The sequence below is a fragment of the Panthera tigris genome, chromosome D1, assembly GCF_018350195.1.
Source record: "Panthera tigris isolate Pti1 chromosome D1, P.tigris_Pti1_mat1.1, whole genome shotgun sequence".
Classification (NCBI taxonomy): Eukaryota; Metazoa; Chordata; class Mammalia; order Carnivora; family Felidae; genus Panthera; species Panthera tigris.
In genome coordinates, this window is record NC_056669.1 from 17,419,723 (window position 1) to 17,445,911 (window position 26,189).

The following is a 26,189-nucleotide window of genomic DNA, read 5'->3' on the forward strand; positions in this document are numbered from 1 at the left end:
ATGGCATTTCCCTTGGGGCAGCTGGGCCAGTAGCTGTTTTCGTGGATGGATTGTATCATGGTGAGGAAATTGCTTATCTCAGCTGGTGGAAGAGGGAAGTATCTTGGCTAAGACCATCCTAACAGCCAGGAGAGCCCATTCCCAGGGACTTCAGACTCAGAGTAGATATGGTGACGCCCAAAGTGGCCAGGATGATGCCAGACACTGGGAGCTTTTCCTGCATGGTGGCCAGGGCCTGCAGGCTCCTCCGGGCTGGGCACTGGTGGGCAGGACCAGAGCAGGGCACTTAGGGCCAGTCTCCTGATAGGGCCGGGCTGCTGGGAAGAAGAAGGTGAGCCCATGCGGGTAGGAGATGGGCAACTATCTTGGCCAAGCATCTACTGACCACATCACACGGAAGGAGCCTTGGAGAGAAATGGCCAATAGGCCTCAAGACAGCAGGGGGGGCAGGAGAGGCAGGCTGCTACCACGTGGGCACCCATGGGAGCCCCAGCAATCCACCCTGGAGGAGGGTGGTGGGTTAGGGGAGGCAGGCCCACCTATGTCCCACCCCTGTGACGGCTGGCCTCTGAGCACAGGAAAGACGGTGACCATCAGAAGTCCCAACGCTGGAGAGGGGCCTGGATGGAGCATGGCTGATGGGGGAGGAGGGGGGAGGCTCCCATCCACCCAGATGAGAAGGATGGCAAGAGGAATAGGATCAGCCGGGGAGGGCAGGGGTGGCAGTGCCTCGTTTCTGTCCGTCTGGAGCTCACGGGGCCTCGTTGGACCCCATCGCGTTGCCTTTGTTGACGTAGAACGGTCGGTAATGAGACTGCGGGAGAGGGGGGGAAACAAGAGTCGTTAAAGGAGGCAGATGAAAGCTGAGCCTATTAGCCAGACCCCCTAGCCTAATGTCCCCGCGGGAAGCAGCAGTAACCTGAACCCACAACTCTAGGGCCCTGTGGCCTCGCCTGCAAGCTCTCTCTGCCTTGTGAGTGGGGTCGGGCCCCAGTATTATTAGAGTCTCTGGCTCATATCCTAATGAGAGCTCATTCCCATCCGTCGGTAAGTGAGCAAGAACCTCAGCCCCTCATCAAACCTTCTCTCCGTGGCCCAGGAACACCCCCCAGCCCACCATAGCCCCCATTTGTATACGCTTTCACCTCTATGGAACTGCACTATGCTGTTACCAGGGTCTTCTATAGATGGTCCCGTTTAGGTTTTTACAGCCACCCAATTAAGTGGGTTATTATTACCATCCTTGTTTTATACATGAACACATCAAGGCACAGAGAGGCTAAGCAGCTTCCCACGGCCACCCAGCAGCTGAGTAGGGGAGCTGGGATTTGAACCCTAGCATTTTAGCTCCAGAGCACGCCCCCCAATTCTACCCGTGTCTCCGAATGACCTCTTGGGTCTTCAAGCATTTGCTTCTGTCGTCTCCGCGTGACTCCCACTGACAGAGAGGGTGCAGGTCAACACCCAGCTGCCCAACCCCAGCCCCTTCGCCTCTCTCATCCTGGCCCCTCATCAGGATTCAGGAAGCGTCCTCAGCACAGAGTCAGCAACAACTTTCCTCCCCCCACTCTGCTCCCAATCAGCTCACCAGGGCCCTGAGAAATCCTCCGGCAGCGAAGAGGCCGGGATTCGCTGCTGCTTGCCTTGTGTGAGCACCCCCGGCCCCTCTGTGGGCTTCTGGAAGTGGCTCTGTCCCTGAGCTGGGTCAGGGACGGAGCCCATCTCACCCTCCACTGATGCCGGTACAGGAGACACCGAGGATGTTTCCAGCCCCTGCCCTTGACCTTGCTTGCCTGGAAACTTGTATCTACTGGTAGCTCCTTGCCCACGTCTGGACCACGTCTGGTCCAGAGCAGAACTGGGGCCTGTGGAATGTGGGGGCCGAGCCCTTAGCTCAGACCTCGGTTAAACCACTTATTAAACAATGCAAGAGGGGCGTCTGGCTGGCTCAGTGGGTAGAGCACGTGACTCTTAATTTCAGGGTTGTTGAGTTCGAGCCCCATGTTGGGTACAGAGATTACTTTTAAAAAACAAAATCTTTAAAAGTAAAAAAAAAAAAAAAAGTTTTTAAAAATAAGCAACGCAAGAGACAGAGGCCCAGGAAGGAGAAAGGCATGGCCAAAGTCACACAGCTCCCCAGTGGCAGAATAGGCCTGGACCCGAAGGTAGGCAACAAGGCAACATGAATAGACCTACAAATGGATGAACTCTTTCTTTCTGGAAGGCTGGGTCAGGCAAATGGGCCACAGGTCAGTGAAGGGTGCTGTCCTGTTCAGAGCCCAGGGTGGCGGGTAGGCAGGAACAGAGCTTCAAGGCCTCTGGGCTTGTCCCCATTTTCCCAGCCTGCCCCTGTCCCCTCCCTGGTTCAGGGTCATGGCACATCAGAGCTGGGAGGACTGTGAGATCATCCAGGCCATCTGACTCTCGTTACAGATGTGGAAACTGTGGCCCAGAGGAAGAAGGACTCACATGAGGTCACACAGCAAGTCGGTAAGAGGGTGAGGGCCAGACCCCAGGCCTCCTGACCCCCAGGCCAGCCTTCTTCACATACGATCACCTGCCTCGTACATACGAGCATCCTTCCAGTGCTGGGTGCGAGCTGCGGACGTCAGAACCCTACCTGCCAAGCAGTGCTAATGAGCCTTCTCTGCTGGGACCCAGGCTCTTGGAGGTGAGAGTATGTGGTTGGGAAGGGAAGGACCAAGTCCAGGAACAAAAACCCTCTTTCTTTCTCCCCGTATCTGCTCTTTGCAGTCCTGCTGCTACAATGCCCCTGGACCCAGCTCCAAATTACACACACGATCACTTAGCTCCCCTCACCAGCAAATTAAAAGATTCTCTCCAATTAAACCAGCCCCAGTCACCGTGGCCCGGAGCAAATCACTTCCCCACGCTCTGACCTCGAAATGCAAAGACAGCAGGGAGCGAGGGACTCGAGCCCCTGTCCCCGGCAGAGCCACTGATGCCACCCATACCCTAGGGCAGCTGTCTGACTCTGTCAGCAGAAAGAGATATGCACAGCAGAAGGTGGGGGCACAGCCTATCGAGGGAGGAAGCCCCTGCTTGCCTAGGTCTTGGGTTAGGTCTAAAGGTTATCAGGGGTCACTTCCTCTCAGTACTACATTATAAAACGGGGGCAACAGTCTCAGAGAGGGAATCTGGGATCCCATGAGCTGGCTGGCCCCCAAAGTCATGCTCCCCTCTTGTGTGGCTTTTCAGTTCCTGGTTCAGGGTCATTAGCTATTGGACCCAAAACATCTCTATTCTTAACACTGTAGCCTCTGCCTCACCGCACTATAACCCCCATGGCCTCTGTGCTGTCAGAGCTGGGGAATGGCCGCAGGAAAGTGGGACCCGTCACTAGGATGTCTGTCCCCTGGACGGAGACTATCACACTGTCAGAGCTGATGAGGACAAAGCTATCATTCAGCAAACACAGGCACCCAGCAGCCATTTGCCAAATGAAAAAAACCAAAAACCAAAAAAAACCCCAGGTCTGCCCACTTTACAGATTAGAAAATTGAGGCCCAGAAAGTGTGTGCTTACCCAGACCCACTGCCTATTAGCCCTAGGTCTCTACTGCCCTTTGCTGAGTGTCCGTATTCAGGCCACTGTCGCCTACCCCCTCCATCCCAGAGATGTCCCCATCCCCCTATCACCTCCCCTGGGAAGTTGCCCCTGGGGAGCCCCATTCAGTGCCCATTCTGGACACACCTATGCCCAGGCAGGCTCTCCTGGCAGTCCCTTACTCACCAGCAAAGTCTGCTTGCCAGATTTCCAAGTTTGGGGCTGGGTCTTGGGGCTCTGGCTCCTGATGAGGGAGGGATAGCCTGCGGAAACAGGAGGCGCCGGTCAGAGGGAGAGGGGCTGGGCAGTCAGGGCCTCCAGGACCACAGCAACACGGGTGCCATCTCCAAAGTGACCACCAAGCTCCATCCAGCCCATTACCAAGTGTGGCTACCCCTCAAGAGGTATGCAGCAGCTGTGGGGGGGGGGGGGCAGTGGAAAACCCTGGGGAGGCTGGCCAGAGGGAAAAGGCACCCAGACAGAGGGAGGAGGAACAGGCCAGGAGGGTGGGGCCAGGCGGCAGGGGAGTGTGGCCGCCAAATCCAGGTCGAGCTCACATTACTCCCCAAGGATTTCCCCCCACCCACCCTGAAGGTTCACACCACTGGCTCTGTCTCTTCCCATGAGCACAACCTGCCAGGGTTTCTACCAGGAGGCGCCCTTTCCAACTGCCCACGCTGCCTGGACAGGGCTCCATTGTCACCACCGTGGGGACTTTGCACGTGGCTTCTCCTTCAGCCTCACCCCGTTTCTGTGAGCTCAGCGGTTGGCCCCAGCTGCACGGCCAAGGGAGCGGCAGTCGGGATGTGAACGCAGGTTTTGTGGGATGTCGAAACCCATCCCCACGTTCCTCCTGCCCAGTTCCTCTGCCTCTGGCCTATTGCGGGGCGGGAGGCTGGGGCCAGGGACAGGCAGTAATTTGCCTGGTGGCTATGGTCCGGGCTTGAGAGAGCAAGCCCATGGAGCCCAGAGCACATGGGTGCTACCCGGGCCTGATCCTCCCACCTACCCCACTCCCCTTCAGCCCAGTGGGATCTGGGAGGACCTCTGGACCACAGAACAGTGGAAGGCACTGTCAGCCTCAGCCATCGGCCTGCTGGGACAGTCCACAGGGCCGGGGGAAGAACAGACTATGACCCGGACTAGAGAAGCTCAAGAAATAAACAGGGTCTGTCCTTGGCTGGGGCAGCCCGGAGCCCTGTTCTGGGCTGCTCTAGAGGAGGATGAGCTGGTCAGGCCCAGAAACCACCTGCAGCCCTGCCAGGCTGCCAGCCAGGCTGACCCTTCTCTTGGTCTGCCCTCCGCAAGAGGGTGGAGACAGAGCAGAGAAGCCAGGTCTCTCCCCGCATCTGGGGGTGGGGGAAGCCTTGGAAAGAGAGGGTTCCACGGGTCCTGAGTGGCAGATGGAGAGAGGGGGGGATTCAGATCTCGATTCTCAGTTCCCAGAAAGAAAAACCCATGCCAGCCATGAGAGAGGGGAGGATGGGGGTGGGGCCGGGGGGTGTGGTCCAGGAGACCAGCCTCGTAGAGCAGACAGAAGTCCAGGGAAAAGGTGAGCTAGGGAGGGTGCGGGGATGCATCCCTCTTCCAGGGGACTCTGGGGAGGAGGGACCAGGGTCCTCTAGAACTGGCAGAGAGCCCCATAGGATGTCCCGTCTGCCCTGCTGTGGGAGAGACAAGGGGAGGGAAAACAGGCAGGTACCAGGATTGTTTTTAAACAGCCCACTGCCGTCCAGGGGTTTGGAAAACTCTGTGGTGGCCTGTCCCGAGGTGGTGAACTGATAGGGGACTTTCCCAGTGCCTGCTGGGAGAGAGAGAGGCATTAGCAGCACGGCCTGGTCCCAGGAGGGGCCAGAGGGAGTCACAGCTCACCCCGGGGCGCTGTTATTCTGGCAGCCTTATCCAGGCAGCGCTGAGCATCTCTGCTTCCTTCCAGGGCCGCGGGAGTAGGTGCAGGTGGGGTCCACCCTCACGGCGGTTGGGGGGGGAGGGCTGGGGGGGCACAGTGTGCGGATTCTGCTTGCACACAGGCAGGCACCTGCCCAGAACCCCCATCCAAGGCCATTACCGGCTGGGATGGGCTGATCCGTGTGAAGGGGACCACAGATGTTCCTGGGCTGTTCCTCTGGGGCTCGGTATATTTGAGGAGGGGTTGTCCTCGGGCCAAGACTTTGACAGGGGAGGTACTGCAGGCCAATGGGGGGATCCAGGGAAGCCTGAAAGCTCCAAATCACACCGGAGGGTGACTGTCTTCCCTGACTGGTGGCCTCTGATCTAGAGGCTTGACCAGAGAGCAGGGAGGGATGTGCTAAGAGGCAGACAAGGCCAGGGCAAGTGCCGGTTTCCTGGGCCTGACTCGGGGAGAGGACATCCGTGGGGGTCTTGCGGGCTGGGACCCTCCGGAAGGCGAGCAAGGGGAGCTGGTCCTTCCAAGAATCCCAGGCCTGGGTACAGGCTGGGATTCCAGCCCGGAAGGGACAGCTGACTGATAAAGCCACCCTCGGAGGCCACAGTTTGGGGGTGTGCTGCCCTGCACAGCCCCTTTCTCCTCCCCCTCCCTGACTCTGGCCAACCTGCTTATCCTTGCTTCCGGGCCAGATGCCTGTCCGAAGACAGACGGGCTTAGACCGGAGTCCACAGAGCTGTCCCTGGGGCCTTTCAGAAGAGACACGAGGGCCCTGGCCAACCTCAGGGGACATGAGTCACTGACCGCTCAGCTTCATCAAAGAATTCTGGGGAGCAGAGTCAGACTCGGGAGGCCTTAGAAGTGGTGTAGTCCTCCCTTTGCGAAAGAAGGCTTCACAGGACTCTGACTCTGCAGCGTGTTGGCAGCTGCTACGTGGCCACAGGGCTCTCGAGTCAACTGAGGCCGGCTGTCGCCGGATGAACCAAGTTCTGCAGCGGGAGGACTCCAAAGTTAGGCCCGACGGAAGCACCCTGGGGATGTCAGGGGTGGCAGTGGGGATATGGCATGGTCACGTCCTGACGATGTGGCTCATCGTTAGTGGCCATCGCTGGTGTGGCCCGTGCTTCTCTAACAGCAGAGGCACGGGTGGAGGCAGCTCCCTGGCTCTCAAGCCGGGGGTCTGTGCCCTACAGAGCGGGCGGCTGGTGAGGGAGGGAGCAGAGACCAGCATAGAGCTCAGCGAGTGACGGGAAAAGTAGGGCAGGGTGGGGACCGCTCACCTTTCAGGGAGAAGGAGGAGCTGCCTTGGACGGCGGGCAGGTCGTCAGAGCTCTGAATGGTGGAGGAGTATTCCCAGACCCTGGAGGTGTAGTTACCTGGCAGGACACGGGAAGAGGCATCAGACCCGTGCTCCCCCCGTGCAGCCTCGTGTGGGGGCTCAGAGGGCAGGACGAGACCATTTCTGCCAATCTGTCCAGCCCCCGACCCGCTTCCTGCCAATCCTTCCTGCCATCAAACTCGTGCTAAACCACAAGGTGTCTGCACGTCCCTGCCCAACCTCAAGGCCGGGACTCAGGTGCCAAGTCCTCAATCAGTGCACAGCACTTTCCTGGGCCGCCCGCCCCCACACTCACCGGCACCTCCACCTCCCGGCTTCACCTCCCTTCTCTCCTCTCCAACACTCCACCCTCCATCCAAGCTACCCCTGAGCTCCCCCAGCGCCCCAGGCACAGACACTCGACCTGCTCCCCATCCTCAACAAATATGTTGGATCTTCTGACGTCAGCTTCCCTGTCACTCCCCCAAATCTGCGTGTGCCTCGGCCCCAGGCTTCACGTCACCCTGCACCCCTCGTCCCCCTGGGTCCTAATGGCAAGTTTCATCGTCTGTGTCCCCCCCCGGGCTCCATGGGGCCAGGGGGCAGGCCTGTCTGGCCCAGCATCACGCGCAGCACCTGGCACTGAGCCCGGTTCCTAGAAGATTTCCTTGTATGGTTGATGGAGGAATGAACGAAAGAACAAATAAATACAAACACATGCGAACACCCGGGGACGGAAACGGCTGATGCTACTCCTGAAACTCTGCTTGCCAAGTTGAACAGGGGGACAAGTGTCCGTTTGGAAGTATGCCCCGTAGTCTAGAGGAGGAGAGGCAGCGGGGAGGGCACGGAAAGAACGGCAGGAGCACCATGGGGATGCTCAAGTCTGGGGCTTCAGAGCCCCCCATGGACGACGCAGCCGTCCCGGGCCCTCCCTCTCAGCAGTCCGGACAGCCCCCTCCCTGGTGGTCCTCTCCCACAGCTGCCTGCCTGGGGCTGACGTTGGGGCTTGGTGGTCAGAGATGGCTGGGGCCGCCTGCCCACCCCACCGTGAGCCCCTGCCAAGGGGACCTCAGGAGGGCTCTCCAGCATGGCCCCTGGGGAGCAGACCCACCCAGAGCTCCGAGGGGCCAGAGGCCCACACCCTTTCATCCACTTGTTTGGATCCACTCCTAACACTCTTGCAACTCTTCTGTCCACTCTCCACTCCTCCTCTCTTTCAACTCGTGTTTGCTGAGCTCCCCCCTCCAGGTTTGCAGCAGTGAGCCGGACAGACCCAGCGTCTGCCTGGGAGCGCACCGTCTACCATGCATGTGGTCGTAACTGTGTGAACCCAGTCCCGACACAGAGGCCTGGCCAGTGCCCTGTCCACGGGTGCCCTTGACCCTCCAACCCGCCAGATCTCTGAGGGCCCATGTCCTCACCGAAGAGGTCCCCCACCCCCTTCCTCACCTCTTCAGACCTCCCGGTGCCACATCCGAGGTGGGGGTTCTGGTGGAGATGCCCCAATCCCCTCCTTCCCTGCACATGGCTGGCACGCACCTCAGAGCCTCCCGGAACCTGGGTTCTTGGGGTGCATGGCCCTACCCCTGGCACGACGGTGCCCTCGGTGCACCAGGCAGAGGAGTCTCTGTGTTTGGCAGCTCTCCCAGAGGAAGCCACGTCTCCACCCCTAGTTCACCTTCTCCGGGTCTTACAGCTACACTAGTCTGTCTTAACCACCGTGACTTCTCCGTGCAGAAGTGTCCAAATCAATAAAGGACCGGGTCCCCCTCAGGTCCTTGTGTCCCCATGCTTGCTAAGGGAAGCTTCTACACCTAACCCCAGCTCCCAGTCTCCCTGACTCACCCTTCAGGGGGAGGAAGATCGTTCGGACTCAGCGATGCCCAGGTGCCCGGCTGCCTCTCCGTAGCCCAACTAATGAGGTCACACCCGCCCCCCCCCCACACACACACGCACACTCACACGCACACACTCTGAGCTCAGCAGGCCCCCTCCCACCTGTCTCTGGGCCCCTAGCCCGCCTCAGCCCCCACATTCGCCCCACATCACGGGCCCTGCCCATCTACACACTGGGCCATTCTCTCACCTTTGGTGCCATAGAGATTGTTGAAGTTCTTCTGGTTCGTCTCCTTGGAGAGGCGGCTGGGGGACCCTGGCTGGTACGATGTCCTGGCCCCACCTGTGAAGCAGACGAGCAGGAACCATCATTGCAGAAAGGTGGGTCTGGTTCAAGGCAGGCCCATGGCTCCTGACTTGGGGGTTATATGGGACTCCTTGTCCCCGAACAGCCCCCATTGCCTGTCTCAGGACCTGGGTTTCACCACCGAGCTCCTCTGGGTCTAGGATAGGCAGTCACTTAATCTGCCCTCCAGCCAGGACACTTGAGAAGGAAGGAGGGCTATTAAGTATGCAAGAACATCAGGTGTAAACCTGGACAGACTGGGGCGTATGGTCACCCTATCCAGGGGGCTTTGAAGGTCACCAGAGGCTGGAAAAGCCAACACTTCCCTCCTGAGCCAGTCCCCTGTGTGAATGAGACCCCAGAGGCCAGGAAATGAGGCGCCCTTGAGGAAGGAGGATCACGGCAACCGTGGAGGGGGCCCAGGCATCAGGCCCTGGGCCAAGCGAGAGCTCTCCAGAGATGGTGAGCGGGTGCCCGCAAACACCTCTCGGGTGCTTCCCCTTCTGGGGACAAGACCTTACACTGCACGGCAACCTCCAAATTCGGGTTCCCACAATCTTGAGAGGACGGCAGGCTGGGATTCATACCCCCACGTCACAGGTGAAGAAAACACACTCCTCATATGTGCCAGGGTCCTTCTTTCGGCCCCTCCCCTCCCACCTAACCAGCACCTGCTGGTCCTTCTCTAAACCCCTGTGCCTGTGGTTCCTCTCACCCAGGTGCCCTCTGTCAGCCACGCCTCTTTACTGAGCACACTGCCCGTCTCGGGGGGCCTGGAAGCCGACCTCCGCCGGGAAGTCTCCCTGCCCGAGCCCACTGCCCCGGGGCCCCCAGACTCATGCCAGTGGCCCTCGGGTGGGCCTTGCTTCCCCATCCCCTTGCCAACTCTCCCTGGCCCTTCCTTTGCCTCTACCCTGAGCCTGGGAGCTCCCGGAGGGCAAATTTCCTCCTTCCTCCTGTCCTCCGTGCAGGGGCGGGGACACCGGATGAACCTGTTTCTTCCACCTACAAATGTCACAGCCTGACTCAGTGACAAGCTGAAAGGCTTCCTAGCATCTGAGCCTAATCTGTCTCCTCTCAGAGGGGGCAGTGACCAGGCCAAGGTCACCAGGTCCTGGCTCTGGGACAGCCCCTTGGCAGCTCTGTGCTCCTCCCTCCACCCCTGTTCCTGCTCTGCTCCCCTCCCCACGACCAGACTCACGGTGGAACCCACACTCTCCTCGGTCTTCCACAGAGCAGGGGAGCCCAGCAGGGGCCAGCCGAGGGGAGCGATCGATGCACACCGGGGTCCTCAGAGGGACCAGCTTGGGCAAGGGACGCTGGGGAGGCTGGTTAGTGCAGCTCAGCCACTGGCAGACCTGGGACAGAGCCCCGGGAGGGGAAGGGGCAGGCCTCACCAGGAATGTGGGGCAGGGGGCACCCGGGGTGCCCAGCTGCCTCGCCATGCCTCTGCCAGAGCCCAGGTGTTGTTTTCAAGTTGGGTGGAGCGCAGAGTTTTCTCCCGCTGAGCTCATCTCTCTAAATCCCCTACGCCCTTCCCATGGTGTGTGTGTGTGTGTGTGTGTGTGTGTGTGTGTGTGTGTGTGTGTCTGAGGTGTGTGAATCAGCGCTCTGGCCTGGAGGCCCCCCCCTCCCCAGTTCCCTGCGCCTTCCCCACATCTCCGGTCTCCTTTCCCACCTTTCCCCACACCCCCATTCTTCTCCCGACGCCCCCCACCCCCACTCACACACCTTCTGTCTGAGGGCCCACAGGCCTGGCACACCCACGCTTACGTAACGGGCATTACTGTGGTTTGTTGCTAGTGCAAAAGAATGCGACAGGCTACCTACCGCCCCGGGCGAGGACAGGCAGGCTCTGGCCTATACCCCCACCCGGCTGGGACCGTCCAGGCCCAGAGAGGGAGGGCCAGGCGGCAGGCACGGGAGGGAGAGGTGAGGCAATGTGGAGCCAGCCGTCGGTCTCCCTGCCCTTGAGGAGCAGAATGGCTCTGGAGGAGCCAGCCGCCCACGGGACCACAAACACTCAAGCGGGAGCAGAACACGGCTCAGGCCTGGCAGACGGCCGCTGGTGAAAACAGCGGCCAGGGGACCCTCCGGGAGGAAAGGCAAGGAAGGGTTCGGACTGGAGGCAGGGACCCTCCGGAGGGGAGGGAAGCCATGAGGGGCAGGGTGCCAGCAACTTATCTCTAACCCGGATGCTTCTGAGGGTGAAAGAGGGCACCGTTCGAGGCTCTACCGGGACAGTGGGTATATTCCAGGACTTCCCGAGGCAAACCGAGTGACGGTCACTCGACCAAGGCGGAACCCGGCTGAGTCTCCGGGCCCGTGGCCCGCAACGGCAGGGTCTCTCCCTTACCCTTGGGCGTGAGGTACATGGAGTATCTCTTCATGGCATCAGGCGCACTCCACTCGCTCGTGTAGCTGTTAGCGTAGTTGTTCATGTAGCGGTGGTCGCCCCCTGGGAAGGAGAGGGGTCAGTCGCCAGAGGGGCAGGTGGAGAGGAGAAGCCGGCCCTTGGGGGCATCCCTGGGCTCTGCTGAGTCGGCCCACAGCCCCTCTGTCCCAGGGAGAGGCAAGAGTCTCCGACCTCAGAGAAGGCAACACCCTGCCCTCTGCTCCTGAGCTCCCAGGAGGCGAGAGAGACTCTACAGTGGGACATCTGCTTCCCTGGACTGAGCCTTGGCAGTAAGGCCACAGGGACAGCACCTTGCAGTTGACAAGGCGCTGCCGATCTCCGTTTCTTCTTGGTTGTGTACACCCTCATGTGACAGACAAGGAAACTGCGGCTCAGGAGGTAAGTGAAGCCACTTGCCCAATGTCACATGGCCCATAAGGGCAGCGTTGGGGTGGGAGCCCTCGTCCCCGCTTCCTCACTTCGTCCCAGCCACCGTTGGTGGCCCGAGGGGATGGAAGGACGTCCTCGCGCTGACCCCCATGGCCAGGGATCCAGCTGGCTGAGCAGAGGCACGCAGAGGGGAGTGAGCTGAATGGGAGGGGCACTGACTCTTCCCACCCCACCCCCACCCACCAGTAAACCCCCAAACCCAAACAGATCTGTGGAGCCAAGCTCGCCCTCCCCACCCCATTCCTTCCTCTCGCCACTTCCCCATCTTCTATTTTCCCTCTGCCCTTCCCTCTCCCTCTCCCCGGGGCAAGAGAAGGAACGAGAGGAGGCTCAGACCCCCGTCCTGTATCTCCACCACCTGTCCTAGCAGGGGCCCGACACACAGTAGGCCCTCCTAGGTGTTGGCCCAGCCCCCACCCACCCTTCCACCACCATGGCAAGCCCCGGATGAAGGCGATCTGGTGCTTCTTAGTCTCCGGGCCCAAGGCTGAGTCCCTGGTCTGATGGGCAGGCTGGCATCCGGGAGGAGAGGAGGTCTGACTCACTGGCCACCCACCCATTCCCCCCGGCCACCCCGCCCTAGCCAGGGACACTCCCAACAACAACACAGCAGCGACCAAGAACCGACGTGGAGGCCCAGGGCCCCGGGCACAGGTGCAGGGCTACTGACATCAGCAGCGCCTCCCTGCACACTCTGCACCGGGCACCGGGCCACACCTGCACAGAGGCCATGGCCAGCACGGCCATGACCTAGAAATGGCACGGCGGGCGGGCGGGCGGTAGGGCTCACAGGCCACCCTGACCCAGTCAGGGCCACCCTCGTTGGTCTGGCCAGACCTCAGATGAGGGGCTCTGCCCTCGAGGTCCTACCCCAGGGACCGTGATCGTCACGCTCCCCGACCCCTCTGCACAGCCACCAGCAGCGGCAGCTTCTCGGAGGGGAAGACGTGGAAAACTGAGTAGCTGAGTGTGAATCCTAACTACATCCCCTGCTTAGCTGTGTGCCCTTCGGAAAGCTGCTCCTCCGAGCCTCAGCCTTCTCGTCTGTGAAATGCAGTCCATCCAGCATGGAAAATAAGCTGCGGTAAGTGGAGAGCTCCCATAAGGCCAGCACACAGGGAGTACTCAGTCACTGTTAGCCATCGCCATCAGTGTCATCACCATTGTCATTAGGAGGAGTTCAGGATCTGAATGCCTCTTGAAGCCAAATTATCGTCTTGCGGCAACGGCTCAAGAACCCTCAGGTGTGACTGAATGTCCCTCACATTTCACAGGGTCACCGTGTGATGGCACCATCACCAACATATATAGATGCCCCCCTAAACTTCAGCACATCTGCACGCCGTTATCCCCTTCTCATCCCCAAAGAATCACATGCTCCATCTGGAGACAAAAGACAGGGACCACTCACTTCCTTTGGGCTGTTTGGAGCCAGAAGTGTCCTTAAGGCCCTGTGTTGGGCCCGGGCCACCGGGTGGGGCCTTGGGAGAAAGTGCTCTGGCTTCAGGCCCTGAAAGGACTAGGCTGGGCTGGTGAGAAAAGACTTAATGGACTAGTTTCTCAGATGAGGAGGCTTTCTATGAGATGATTCAATTGGCCTCCGCGGGGGACAGCATGACTCAGAAGAGAAGCTGACTTCAGGGGAGCTGGTGAATCACTGAGACACATGTATCACATTGTCCCCAGCCAGCCCATTAGGCCAGGTCTAGCCTCTGGGCTCAACACCACTCAGTGTAGCCATGGTGACAGGTAAGCTCTCCCTCCAAGCATGATGCGGTTCTAGGTCATGTCTACTGGAGTCTCCAAAGCCACCAGGTTAGCGTCTGGCCCTTACAAATGGCAGCATCTGCTTTCCCACACAGCTGTTGGATTGAGCTCCATAATCAGATGTAGACCTGAATGAAATTAATCCCTGAGTTTGATGGATGACCCACAGAGAGGAGGCATTTGTGCAGCCAGTGCCCAGACGTTCGCTGCCCTTGAGGGCCCTTGTAATCACTGCATGACCTTGGCAGCAAGTTCAATGGAGGCCTACAATCCCCGAATCCCTCGGGTGGGATGGGTGGTTTGGAACAATGAGGGGCTGGCTGGCTAGGTGCCAGCCCGGGCAGCAGGGATTGGCCTCAGAGGAAAGTGCCCGTGGCCGTGCGACCTGCCCACAGAGGGACCTACCGTTCTCCATGTGATTCCTCTCAATGAAGTTGCGGCTCAGGTCGGCCTTGCACATCTTCTCAACGTGGCGCATGCACACATTGAGTAGGTCATCCTTGAAGTTGCCAAGCGACTGTCCCAGGCCCTCCCCCTCCAGCAGAACGTGGTAGGTGGGCAGAGGTGGGGGGAGGGAGTAATTGCTCATCAATGCACCGAATTCCTACCAAGGAAGGAAAGAAGCCATTAGCTTTCTAGGTCTTTGGGAGCTGGTGGGGGGCGGGGGGGGGGGCTCCTCTGCAGGGGGCTCTCAGTCCAGCTGGAAGACTCAGTACCCGGAGCCAAATGCGCTGGATTCAAGACACAGCTCTGCTACCAACTAGCCACACTTGTCCTCATAAGTTTCTCCCTCCGTGAAATGAAAGGGTTTGACCAAACTCCACCGGAGGCTAACAGCTCTGATGGAGCTGGTAGTCAGATATGCGACTCTACGGTTCCCACTTCCACAACTGGACACTTCATCCTACCTCACAGGGGTTTATGAGAGTGACACAAGCTGTAGCATCTTTGGGAGTGAAAGCACTAAGGAAATGCAAGGAACTTCTACAATGTTCTGGGTCAGCCATGGCACTACCTCCACCTTTACGTGCCATACTCAAGCCTGCCTCACGCTTTGTGCTTCTCCCCTCCCTTCCCCCTCACTAGAGGGTCCCTCCTCTTTCTCAAACCTCTCTGGGCCTTCAAGACCCAGTTCAAATTCCATCTCCTCCACAAAGCTGTCTTAGATTACTCCTGCCTGCTTGCCCTTCCCAGAGCTTCCACAGAACTTATCTTCCAAACCACATGCTTTATCATTTAATTACACACTCTTCTATATTGCTCTCTAATTGTACACATCTTATCTTCCCAGCTGGATTGTAGCTCCTGGGGGGCAAAAACCATATCTTGTACTTTTCTATTCTCCACAGCACCTAGCAGAGTCCTGGGCATGCTGTAGTACCCAAAACACTCTAGCAGTTGGAAGGATGGGTGGATGAATAGACACACAGATAAGATCAAGGACAACACATGGGTAGCGCTTACATGCCACTCCCCCACAACCACAGCAGGCATCGCTAATCAATCCCAGAACTCTTTCCTACTGAGCCCGAAGCAACGTTAGTACATATCAACTGAAGTTGGTACAAGGTGATATTTGTGTGCCATCTTTAGAGTAGACAGGAAAATGGCTTGGATGGAAAAAGTAAATGGGCAGATGGGATGGAGGATGGATGGATGGATGGATGGATGGATGGTGGGTGGATGGATGGATGGATGGTGGGTGAATGGATGGACACATGGGTGGTAGATAAATGAATGATGGACGGATGGATGCTGGATGAAGGTCTGGGAAAGCAGATGGAAGAATTGAGGGATTGAATGGTGGAGGAATTCCTTGTTACCTGCAGAAATAGCACCGAGTCACTGATGCTTTGCATCTGCTCCCTGGTCTGCTTGTCCTCATGCAGCACCTTGGCCCTCTCGTCTAGAGCATCCACGATCACCTTCACTTGGTCCACAGCATCCTGCTCCCGCTGCTCCAGGGCAGCCCTCACTTCTTCCTTTTGTTTCTCCAGGTCCCTCACCAGGTCCCGGAAGTTTTGCTCCAAGATAGCCTTCTCGTTGGTGGTGAAGCTCTGGGTCCAGAGTGAGAGGAGAGAAGAAAAAAGGCTTTCCGTAATTAAAAAGAAACTCCCTCGAGGGATATATCTTTAGGTTCCCAACCCAGAATCAGAGACAGGCAGGGTATTTCTACTGCCCCAACCCAGCAAGCCTGTTTGGTTAAGAATCTCATTCAAAGGCACCATTGACATCATCTATTGACAGAGATGGCCAGGGTTTTTTACAGCCCATTCTTCCTTATCTATCTGTGACTCCTCCCTGGGTGGGTTGACTAGAGCCATCATTCCAACCTTGGGCGATTCCAGAGACCCAGAAGTTCCCCCATGAGTCAGGCTGTGCTCTATGAAACTCAGCTAGAACCAAACATCATTCAGAAAGTGAATTGATGGGCTGTTTATGCAGCCAGGGTCAAGAGTCAGTGATTTCGGACTGTGGTTGGTAGTTACTCAAACCATGGCAGGCATACATCCAGCCATACTGGCACAAGTCAAAGGACAACGTCATGCATTTGGTGGCCGGGTGGTCTGGTAGACAGACCAGACAATGGAGGGCCCTGGAGGACCGGTTGATGTAGGGACTTTATTTGCTAGGATGATGTCAAATGAGCACAAGGTGATGGACAAGATCCCACCCAAATGCCTGGCCCAGACTTAGAAGGGGAACTGGTGGGGATGCCAGAGGGGTGGGAGGAGCCAGAAGAAGTGTGCAGCATAGATGGGGGCCAAGCCTGGCTCCTCGCAGGTGGGACAGGTGGGGTGAGCCCACGGCAAGGCTGAGGCATGGAGGCGGCCCACCTTGATGCGGTCCTTCTCTTTCTGCCACTTCTCAGCTTCGTCTTCAATCTCGATGATCTTGAGCTGCAGCTGTTCCTTCTGCAGCGACAGCTCTGTCTGCAGGGAAGGAGCCAAGGTTGGAGAAGTCAGGGAGGAGGAGCACCAGAGAATCCAGGAGTGGACCCATCCAGGGGGCCGGCTTGGGCAAGGTTCGCCACCCAGCCCTTTGGCCTCCATTCTGCAGACATTCATCGGGACCCTAGGTATGCCAGGCACTGTGCCCTTCATCAGGGATCCAGCAACAAGCCAAACACTACTTTGCTATGAACTCTGGCCTCGGGGGCTGGACATCCCAGCTGTGTCTCTATAAGGACTAAACCTCCGCCAGGTCTGTCCGCCCAAAGTGAGCAGGAAGGAGGTTTGTTTATGGGGTTCCCCCTCCTTTCAATGGACCTGTGGCCACTGGGGAGAGGGAAGAAAGCTCCTGTCTCCTTCAAGCTTGGGGGGAGCAAGGGACCCAGCCAAGCTCAGCCCAGCCCAGCCCAGCCCAGGGAGTATCCCGTGGCAGTAACAGTGTGCAACGTTTCTGTGCCATGACGTGGGGCCTGTGTTGCAAGCAGGAGCCCAGGCGCAACCAGCGGGGACTCCTGTCTGGACAGGCACAGCTATAAACCTGTTTACAGGAAAGAGAGTGCAGTCTGCAGTTTGGGCAGGATGGGGACCTCTATTCAGGGTCCCTGGAGGAGGAAGGGGAGACCAGTGAGTGAGGCAGTGATAGGGGGGTGGAGGGAAGGATAAGAGAAGACAAGCAGAGATTCCAGGGACCCCTGCTCAGGGGAGGGCACAGGCTGCTGGGGTCTGGGGTGGGTTGGGAAAGGGACCAAGGAGAGGTGCCTTGGGAGGGGAGCTCTAATGGATATGGAAAGTATGGATAATACTTTCCTTCCATTTGGGGAAATGCCTTCTCTGGAAAGCAGCTACCACAGAGACGAAAGGGGAGGCATGAAGCCAAGGCCAAGCCGATTAGGCCAAGCCAGGAAGCACCTCTTTGTTCTGCTGGGCCCCCTGCCAGTGCTCTCAAAGCACCTTCCAGCTCAGAAGACTGGTGGGTGATCTCCACCCAACAGGCAGGAAGACTAAGGCATCTGAGAATACCTTGGGGTGCTTGCGGTCACCCCACTACCCTGGGTTTTGAACACAGAGTTCCAAGCCTTTCTCCAGCTGCCTCTTTGAGGAACCCACAAGAAGAGTCAAGATGAGGAGGCCACAAACCGCTGGGAATGTGAGCTCCGTTGGCACGGAGTCCTGAGCCGGGTATAGACTTCGCCACACGTCACACTTAGAGTGCTCCACCCGGACGACAGGAGGCCACCTGGAGTCCCTCAGCACATGCCCAAGGGGAGTGGATTGGTAGTGGAGACAGCTTCCCTGGCTTTCTTGGAAAGGGTGCCCAGAGGGCCAGGGAGCTGGTGGAGAAGATGGGGAAGGCCTGGGGCAGGAGGTGTGGAGCTCCCTGGCCCCTGATCCCACCCCACACCCGCTCTCTGCCCACGCTCCTGCACCCTCATGGCAAGGAGACTCTGAGTTCTCAGTAAGCATCCGCTCCACCGGCAATGGGCTGAAAATCCCATAATGTGGAAAACGCCATTACCAGAGAGAGAAAATGGTGGTCCGGAGGAAAGAATGAAGGAAGTTGAGGACAGGGTCCGGCCTGGTCTCTGGAAAAAGGCTGGGGAGAAGCCAGGAGCTGATAGACACCGCGGTGGGGGAGCAAAGGAGTAAGACCCCACTGTGGACACGGAGACTCAGCCTTCGCGCTCCCTGAGGATGCAGGGCCCGAGAGCCCAGGCCACAGAGAGTAGAGCAGATCCAGTGGCCTGGAAGGACCTGGGTCATAGGAAGAGACAAGAGTCTGGACAATGGGTCTGTGCCAGGCACCTTGCCCATCCCGGGAGAGCTGCTGGGTGAGGCCCGAGGTCAAGGGGACAGCTGGAAGCCACTTCCTGACCTGGCTGGAGGCAGGGAATTGGCTGGGCGCTCTCTCCCTTACCTCGGCACCCCCAGAACAAGGCCTGATGGACAGGAAAGCAGAGAAGGAAAGTGCATTCACTCCCACCCCCGGGCCTGTGGCTGGTGGGGGGCAGGGGCAGCCCTCCCATGAACGAGGCTGAGGGATCCAGCAGGGAGCCCACCCACAGCACGGGACTGCAAGTCTAAACATTTGGATCCAGTTACCGCCGCCCCCAGGCAGGCGACTTAAGTGCTCCGTGCCTCGGTGGCTCTATCTTCCGTGGACACAACAAGAGGCCTGCCCCCCAGGAGGTCATGGGAAGAGCTGGGAGCAGGACAGTGAAGCTGTCAGAAGGTGCCCGGCACAGAGAGAGCCCCGGCCTGTGGCCCAGCATCGTGTTGTGTGGGGCACCTTCCGTGGACCAGGAGCCGTGCCGGACGCTCTCGCTCAGGCCAGGCTTGGCAGAGTGAGTGCAGTGTGGCGAGCAGGCCAGCGGGGCACAGGCCAGTGGGGGGGTGGGGGGGGGCGGACAGTGCGATCAGGTGGGGCCTAGCTGGTGTCCAGAGGTGAGGACCGCAGGTGCGGCCTTGGGATACACAGTGAAGGGTGCACACACAGAGGCCTGCATCGTGGGGAACAGAAGCCCGGGGGACCCTGGGGAAAGCAGAATGGGGATGAGGGAAGGCCGACCTTGCCAGTGGGAAAAGGTATGACCAGAGAAGGTGAAGGCCAGAGGAGTCACGTGCAGCCAGCAGCACCTGCTAGCCACTGTGGCGGGAAGGGGGGACATGAGGCCGGGCTGGGGCCTGCAGGTGAGGAGAAGTCTCACCAGACAAGCGTGGATTCGCCGGCCAAGAGAGTGGAAGAACCGTGGAGTAAGAAGGAAGGGGTTAGCACGATGGAGAGCCGGGGCCAGGGCGGACCCTAGAAGCCCATCCTGCGGAAGAGAAGGAGGGAAGAGGGCAGCGGGGCTGGCAGAGAGGTGTGGCGAGGAGAGCCAGAGGGGAGGAGGGGGAGGCGGCGGATCTGGAAACATGTGAGGGCAGGGGCACAAGTGGAGCCACACTGTCTGCAGCAGTGGGCGGGAGACTCAGGGCGGAGGAGAGACCAGTCTCCTTCTTTCTTTGGGGCACTGGGGAAGTCGGACACAGGCTGGGAGGGGGCCTCGCAAGACCAGACTTGCAGGACGCAGCGGGATCAGGGAAGGGCCCTTGGCCTGGGAGCCCTGTGCTGCTAGAATGGTCCTTGCTCGCCTCTGGGATGAGGGCTACGCTCTTCGGAGAGGAGGGTTTGGGGTGAGACCCCTGGGGACGCAGCCAGCATCTGCGTGGCCCTTGGCAGTTTCTGCCCGCTTAGCAGGGCTGCACGAAGCTGGAAAAGGCGGGATGTAGGAAATAAGATAACGTAGGAAGGCTCCGCGATCCTGGGTTCCCCCACGACACTAGGAGGAGGAACGACACTTAACTGTGTTATTGAATATCACCTACACGTGTGGCGTTGTCTCCTTTAACCTGGTGTCACCCCATTTCACAGATTCAGAAACGAAGGCCTAAGAAGATGACGTACCTTGCCCGAGTTCCCACAACTAGAAAGCGGCTGCGGCCAAGATACAACAAAGGACTCAGGTCGTAGTATGTGGCCCCTTCACCTGCAGCCTCTTCTCCGCATCTTCGGGGACAGCGTCCTTCCCCTTCGGTCCTGCTGCTGGGGCCTCAGCTCCCCACCCCTCCATCGCTGTCTGCACCTTCCTCATCACTTCCTCCTACTCCCGGTTCATTCCCTCCACCCTGCCCAGGCCTGTCCCTAAATGCCTCCTTTGTTCCCTTCTCCTACACTCGTCTGGTTGCCTCCCGCTCTGTTGCCCGGGATGGGCACTGGGTAAGCCACCCCGCCTGCAAATCCTTCTGGCCTTGGGGGACCAGAGGTCTCCCTGAGAGCAGAGTGATGGCACAGCAGCCGGTGCCTCCATCCGATGGGGCCCTCAGACACACCCGAGCGAGCGCTCACCTGGACACGTGACCTGCATGCCCCCAGGGAAGGGGGCGAGGAGGCTGTGATCCTCTTCTGGCTTGATTTGACCGCACGGGCCGTTGGCTCTGATATTTGCCAAATGAGCCAGTTAATTGCCAAATTTGTACTCTCAGACAAATGGTAATTATCTGGATAAGGATCTGAAATGCTGGATGGATTTCCCCATTTCCACCCAGATGTCAAACAGCCCAGCATTAGTCTGTCTCACTGAGGCTCACTGTCCCTTCTGCTTCCTCGGGTGTCAGGACAGGGAAGGGGCGACTGGGGGCAGACACAGTACCACCCAGGCTGGCTCCAGACCAGCGGCGGGCCCTTGAGAACGTCGGCCCGCCTGTCCAGGCCTCAGTTTCCTCCTGGTGATGTTGGACGTGATCCCTGACTCCCAACCTGGTTCCACGTTAGAATCCCCAAGGGAGACTTAAAATACAAGATCCCAGGCCTCAAACCCCTGAACCAGAACCTCCCAGGGAAAGGCCCAGGGAGCAGTGTCATGATTCACCCGCCAGGTGACTCCAACCTAAGGATGGCTGTTGGGAGCCACTGGGCCCAGTGCCCCCCCCCCCCCCCGGAAGGCCTGCCATCACCTGAAAACAAAGTTTAAAATACTAGAGGGGCACCTGGGTGGCCCAGTCGGTTAAACACCTGACTCTTGGTTTCGGTTCGGGTCTTGATCTCACAGTTTGTGGGTTTGAGCCCTGGGTCGGGCTCTGTGATGGCAGCATGGAGCCTGCTTGGGAATCTCTGTCTCCCTCTCACCCTGTCGCTCGCACACTCCTGCGCTCTCTCTCAAAATAAATAAACTTTGTTTTGAAAAATGGTAGCGAGCAAACAGTCACCGGAACAGTCCGAACCCCAGCTTTGCCGCTCTGCACTGTGACTTCAGGTAAGTCTCTTAGCACCTTCAAGCCCCTGTCTTCATCTATAAAATAGATGCAAAAGCCCATACCCTGTGGGGCTGTTGTCAGGACTAACATGTAAACATCTGGTGCATAGATGTGTCCATAAAAACGGATGCGTCTCCTGCCACCTGCCGGTCCCTTTCTTCCCATCTCCAAATAGTTCACAGGATAAACTGCTTCCCCTCGGCACCCACAGGCGAGTGCTCCCCCATTCATGCCTCTCCAGGCTGCCGACCCAGAGCCCAGGCCAGACCCACGCCAGGGCCACGCAGCTGGTGGTGCAGAGGCCAGGCAGGTCACCCTCGAGCAGACAGCCATGGGCCAGGAGGAGTCCTCCCTCCGGTGTCGATGCAGCGGGAGGGACTTGGGATAAGGCAGGAGGCGGGCCTTGAGACACAGAAAAGGAGGGATATGTGCAATGTAATCTCATCGGCCTACTCCAGCCCGTCCAGAGGCAGGAGGGCAGACCGGAGGACATCTGTGGAGCGGGACTAGAACATTCTGGTCTTGGATCCACCAGAGGAAGGACTGTCATGCTTCCGCATCAAGTGGCCTTTTCCCCAATACTGCCTCCGCTCAGAGGCTCCAGGGAGAGTTGAAACCCAGGAGATGAGCACCCCCACAGCCCTGGGTGTCCTTTGCAGCCTAATGCAACCATTCAAGGTAGCTCTAAGATGACCTCACCTGGGCCTTCACCAGCCGGCCTGCAGAACAGGTTCTGGACGGGGCTCCTTGCAAAAAAAACCTGTGTGTGGGTTGACGTTTGGGTCTGCAGGGGATGCCTCCAAAGGACGCCAGGATTGACACGCTTATTCATTTCAATCAATCAACCCACTAACCCCGCTCTGTGCCAACGTCCCCACGTCTGACATTCCAGCAAAGCCAGGCCTAGACAAACAGCCGTGCTCCAGCTCAGCCTCCCGGCTGGCCCGCACCACTCCCTGCCTACCCCCTTGGCTGCTGGTGCACGCTCGTGCACACGCACACACACGCTGTCTGAAGTTCCCACCGTTAGTCACTCCGGCGGATCAGACATTTTCCTCTGAAAGCCCCTGTAAAGCACACGTATCCTGGATCCCATCCCCTCAATGCCCTGCCTCTCAGTTGCTCTCAAATCTTGGAAGAGAATCAGGGGGCTTCTTCCTCTACATGCTGGCACAGATCCCTTCCTCTCCCTGGGCATGTGTCCCCGTCTGCAAGGTGAAGGAGGAGACAGAGGAGACTGCTACAGTCCAGCTGGCCTGGCATTCCGCCCTCTACAAGTTGATGTTGATCTACGGCTGCTTCTGTGTAACTGGGCGGATGTTCCCCAGGCTTGTTTGTGCGTCTGAGCTCTGCCTCCTGACCTACATCGTGAGCCCTCAAGGGCGAGGGCTGTGTCTCTGAGTCCTGCGGCAGCCCCAAGCACTGGAAGGTGAACTCTGAGTTTCTGGCGCCTCCACAGAGGGCTGACCAAGACCCTCGAGTCCTCCAGGGGCACTTGGACTTTTCTTAGGTGATACTTTTGTTTCAGACACACTTTGCGGGCAAACCCTACGTATAAAACAGATAAATAAGAATGTATTCTGCTTGTAGAAGTGGGAGCCGGAAGCCCCTGCCTTCTTGGCACCAATATCTGCCCCCCTCCTTGTCGGGGAGGTGTCAAAGACATCTCCAAGAATCCTAGGACTCCATGGGGGAATTTGAAAATCACCAGTCTAGTCCAACACCTTGGTTTCACACATGGAAAAACCAGGACTGAGAGAGCGGTAGGGACTTGTCCACAGTCCAACGGCTAACGAGAGGCAAACCCCAGGGCTGGACCTCGGTCAGGCCTCCCAGAACCCTCTGCAGGGTTTCGGTTGCAGTGGATGAGGATGATGCCCTTGCTCTGTTGTGGTTCCCCAGGTAAGCTCCCAAAGGACGGGTTCCACGGCTCCGCCCCAGCCCCGTCTCCCAGCGTGAGGCTTGAAGCCAGGCTGGGGTCCGGGGCGTCGGGAAACAGGAAACACCTCCCTGGGCTAAACGAGGCCTCTGAAAAGGATCTTTGGGTCTTTCCTCATTTGTAACCCGTCTCTCTCTGCCCAGGGCTGTGGGCACCAGGGGTGCAGGAAGACAGTAATCGGCCAACTCTAGGTCAGGAAGGCTGAGCAGGGAGGAGTCCCGGGCTGCCCCATCTGGATGGTCACAGAAGCTGTTGAGGAAGGTCAAGTCCCCCACATTGAGCACCAGGAGGTTCACGCCGGGGGGGAGGCTGTCCACGGCCACCCGCCGTGTTGGTGTTACAAGAGAGCAGGACGCAGCATCCACGGGGCTAGGGGCAGCAACCACAGCTGAGCCTTTGGCCCAGAACACCTTCCCCAGGTGTAGCACATTCACAAGCCTCCACACGCCTCTGCTCCTCCCCGTGGAAGCCCAGACGCAATCACGTCGACAGAACCCATGCAAACACTTACGCATCACCTACACAAACATATGCACTAAACACCCACACGCACATATCACACACGCATATATACGTACATCCCGCCCACACGCAGACTCCAACCCTCGCCAAGTAGTGTCCACCTACAAGCATAGGCACGTGCACACGCAACCACACAAAGCACGCAGGACTGGCCCAGCTGAGAGAAGGACAAAGGAGGCCACTGGGGACGGCAAGAGACCGGCCCGGGGATCAGATAAACAACAAGAAGCCTCCGTACTGCAAATGCAAGCTCTAAAGCCAGAAGAAAAGAACGTTTAAGTGGCCCCCAAATGCCCTCCCCCTCCCCCATCACCCCTGCCCCAGGGGTCCTCAAATTAAAAAAATTTAAAAAAAAAAAAAAGAATCGCCCCAGCCAGGCAGAGCTCAGGATTGAGCACTGATTCTCTGATCAGACTTGAATTTATCCTATGACCTTGGTCAGGCCCTCAGTCATTCCTGCCCCTCCGTTTGCTCATCCAGGCAGTGCCCCTGTCTCCAGAGGCCTCAGAGCATGAGGGAACTGCCTCTGCCCCCCCAGCCTGCAGGCGCAGAGGGGCAAGAAACGTATCCTGAGAGAGCCAGGGACCGACGAGACTCGAGGCCCAAACCCTGGGAGCCCCCAGCGCAGAAGAGGCCCCAGCAAATTACCTCCTTCTCGGCCTTGGCCTCTTCCACCGTCACCGTGCTGTGGTTCTTGTGCTCCTGGAACATGCAGAGGTAACAGATGCAGGTCTGGTCGGTCTGGCAGAAGAGCTCCATGGTCTTGCCGTGCAGGGGACACTTCCGGGCCTCGAAGTCCCGGATGGGCTCGAGCAGCTGGTGGTCGCGGAAGGCGGCGCCCTCCAGGTGGGGCTTGAGGTGCAGCTCGCAGAAGGACGCCTGGCACACCAGGCAGGACTTGACGGCCTTCTGCTTGTTGCCGATGCACGAGTCACACAGGACCTCCTCGGAGCCCGACTTGGAGCGCAGGAGGAGGCCGCCGTCGGCCCGGGGGTAGCTGTTGCGCCGGGCCTCCCCGGGCTCCACGATGGACACCGTGGGCTTTCGGGGCTCCGAGAAGATAGACTTGCGCAGCTCCCCCTTCTCGGCGAAGGAGACGGGCTGCTTCCTGGCGGCCCCCAGCTGGAGCCCGGCGTAGGGGGACCTCTTGCCGTCCCCGGAGTCCATGCTGAAGTAGCTGGAGCCCTTGTCGTCCACGGACTCGACAAACTGGATGATGGGCCGCCGCCACTCATTCCCCGAGAACAGGGCGCTCTTGCCCTCCCCCGGTTTCGGGGCGCCGCCCAGGCTCTTGCCCTCGGCCGCCTCCCCGCCGTGCCCATTGGTGGTCTTGGCATCCTGGCCTTCGCCCTTGGCCCCGTTCTCCAGGGCGCCGTTGGGCCCCGGCGGGCTGCGGGCATCCCTGGCTTCCGGGCTGGCCCCGTTGCTTCTGGAGGCATCCGCGGCTTCCATGGCGGGTCACTGGGCAGGCGTGTTTGGGACTCGCTGGGGCTGCAGGTGGGTGACCTCTCGGGCCGGCGTCTCGGAGGGGAGTGGGACAGACGGCAGAGCCCAGAGAAACACCTATAGGGAACAGGGGAGGGGGAGGAGGAGGAGGGGGAGGAGGAGGAGCGGAGGGAGAGGAGGGGCAGCAGGCCCAAGCCTGACACAACGGGCCCAGGAGGAGCAGGCAGCTCCCAGAGCCAGCAGAGCGGCTAATTATACAGGGGGCCACGCCCTGCACATTCATACCTAACCTGATTTCTAAAGGACCTGGGTTTTTGTTTTCTTTTTCCTCCCCTGGTTTAATTATCTTCCACAGCTCAGCAGGCACACGGCCTGCTTCCTTCCGACGCAGCACCGTCTTCTCCCGAGGAAGTGGGGGGGCCTCTGTCGTCGCAGGTGGGCGGGCTTTGCTGAGCCAAAGGGGCGCCTGGGGCGAAAGGTGAGGTGTCTGCAGAGGCCCGCGAGACAGAGGGCTATTAATTGGGTCACACAAGCCAAATAGCCTTGTAATTTGCCGGATTTCAGAGGAGAGACTCCCCACCCTGGGACGGCGAACTTGCTTCTCACCTTAAGGGGAAAGGTGGACTGTAGGATGGGCAGCGAAGTGGCTACTGATTACTGAACCCCACTTGCCAACTTCCAGGCATCGACCCAGGTATATCGCCTACATGAGCTCGTTTCAACCCCACCATGACCTGTTCGATGATCCTTTTTTCATTTATTTATCCGTGTTCATTTATTTTCGAGAGAGAGAGAGAGTGGGGGGGGGTGGGGGAGCAGAGAGAGAGGGAGACAGAGGATCCGAAGCGCAGAGCCTGACGCGGGGCTCGAACTCATGAACCGTGAAATCATGACCGGAGCCAAAATGGGACGCTTAACCAACTGAGCCACCCAGAGCACCCCAATGACCCTA

At 58.8% G+C, this 26,189-nt stretch overlaps 1 protein-coding gene and 1 long non-coding RNA gene across 2 annotated transcripts in view; one reads left to right on the forward strand and one right to left on the reverse strand.

Moving 5' to 3' along the window:
* Nucleotides 1-2,881, forward strand: part of LOC122231293 — a 41,107-nt gene extending 38,226 nt beyond the window's left edge. The window contains exon 6 of the long non-coding RNA XR_006208483.1: nt 2,434-2,881. This is a non-coding gene — a long non-coding RNA (uncharacterized LOC122231293). The remainder of the gene's footprint in view (nt 1-2,433) is intronic.
* On the reverse strand, nt 54-25,311 carry TRIM29 (tripartite motif containing 29). The gene is made up of 9 exons (XM_042958961.1): nt 24,440-25,311; nt 16,426-16,521; nt 15,412-15,645; nt 13,994-14,192; nt 11,333-11,434; nt 8,881-8,973; nt 6,754-6,849; nt 3,754-3,830; nt 54-814 (listed from the first exon to the last, which is right to left on the reverse strand). The coding sequence occupies exons 1-9, from the start codon at nt 25,241-25,243 to the stop codon at nt 752-754; spliced, it is 1,764 nt and encodes a 587-aa protein (XP_042814895.1). The 5' UTR covers nt 25,244-25,311; the 3' UTR covers nt 54-751.
* Between the last annotated feature and the right edge of the window lie 878 nt (nt 25,312-26,189).

Bases quoted from the DNA above. Each gene is read 5' to 3' on its own strand.
- TRIM29 (XM_042958961.1), bottom strand. From the start codon at position 25,243: ATGGAAGCCGCGGATGCCTCCAGAAGCAACGGGGCCAGCCCGGAAGCC. The intron at 15,646-16,425 runs GTGGGCCGCCTC...CTCTGGACCCAG, and splicing joins AAGAGAAGGACCGCATCAAG to AGCTTCACCACCAACGAGAA. The intron at 8,974-11,332 runs GTAAGGGAGAGA...TCTGCTTCACAG, and splicing joins CATGTACCTCACGCCCAAGG to GTGGGGCCAGGACATCGTAC.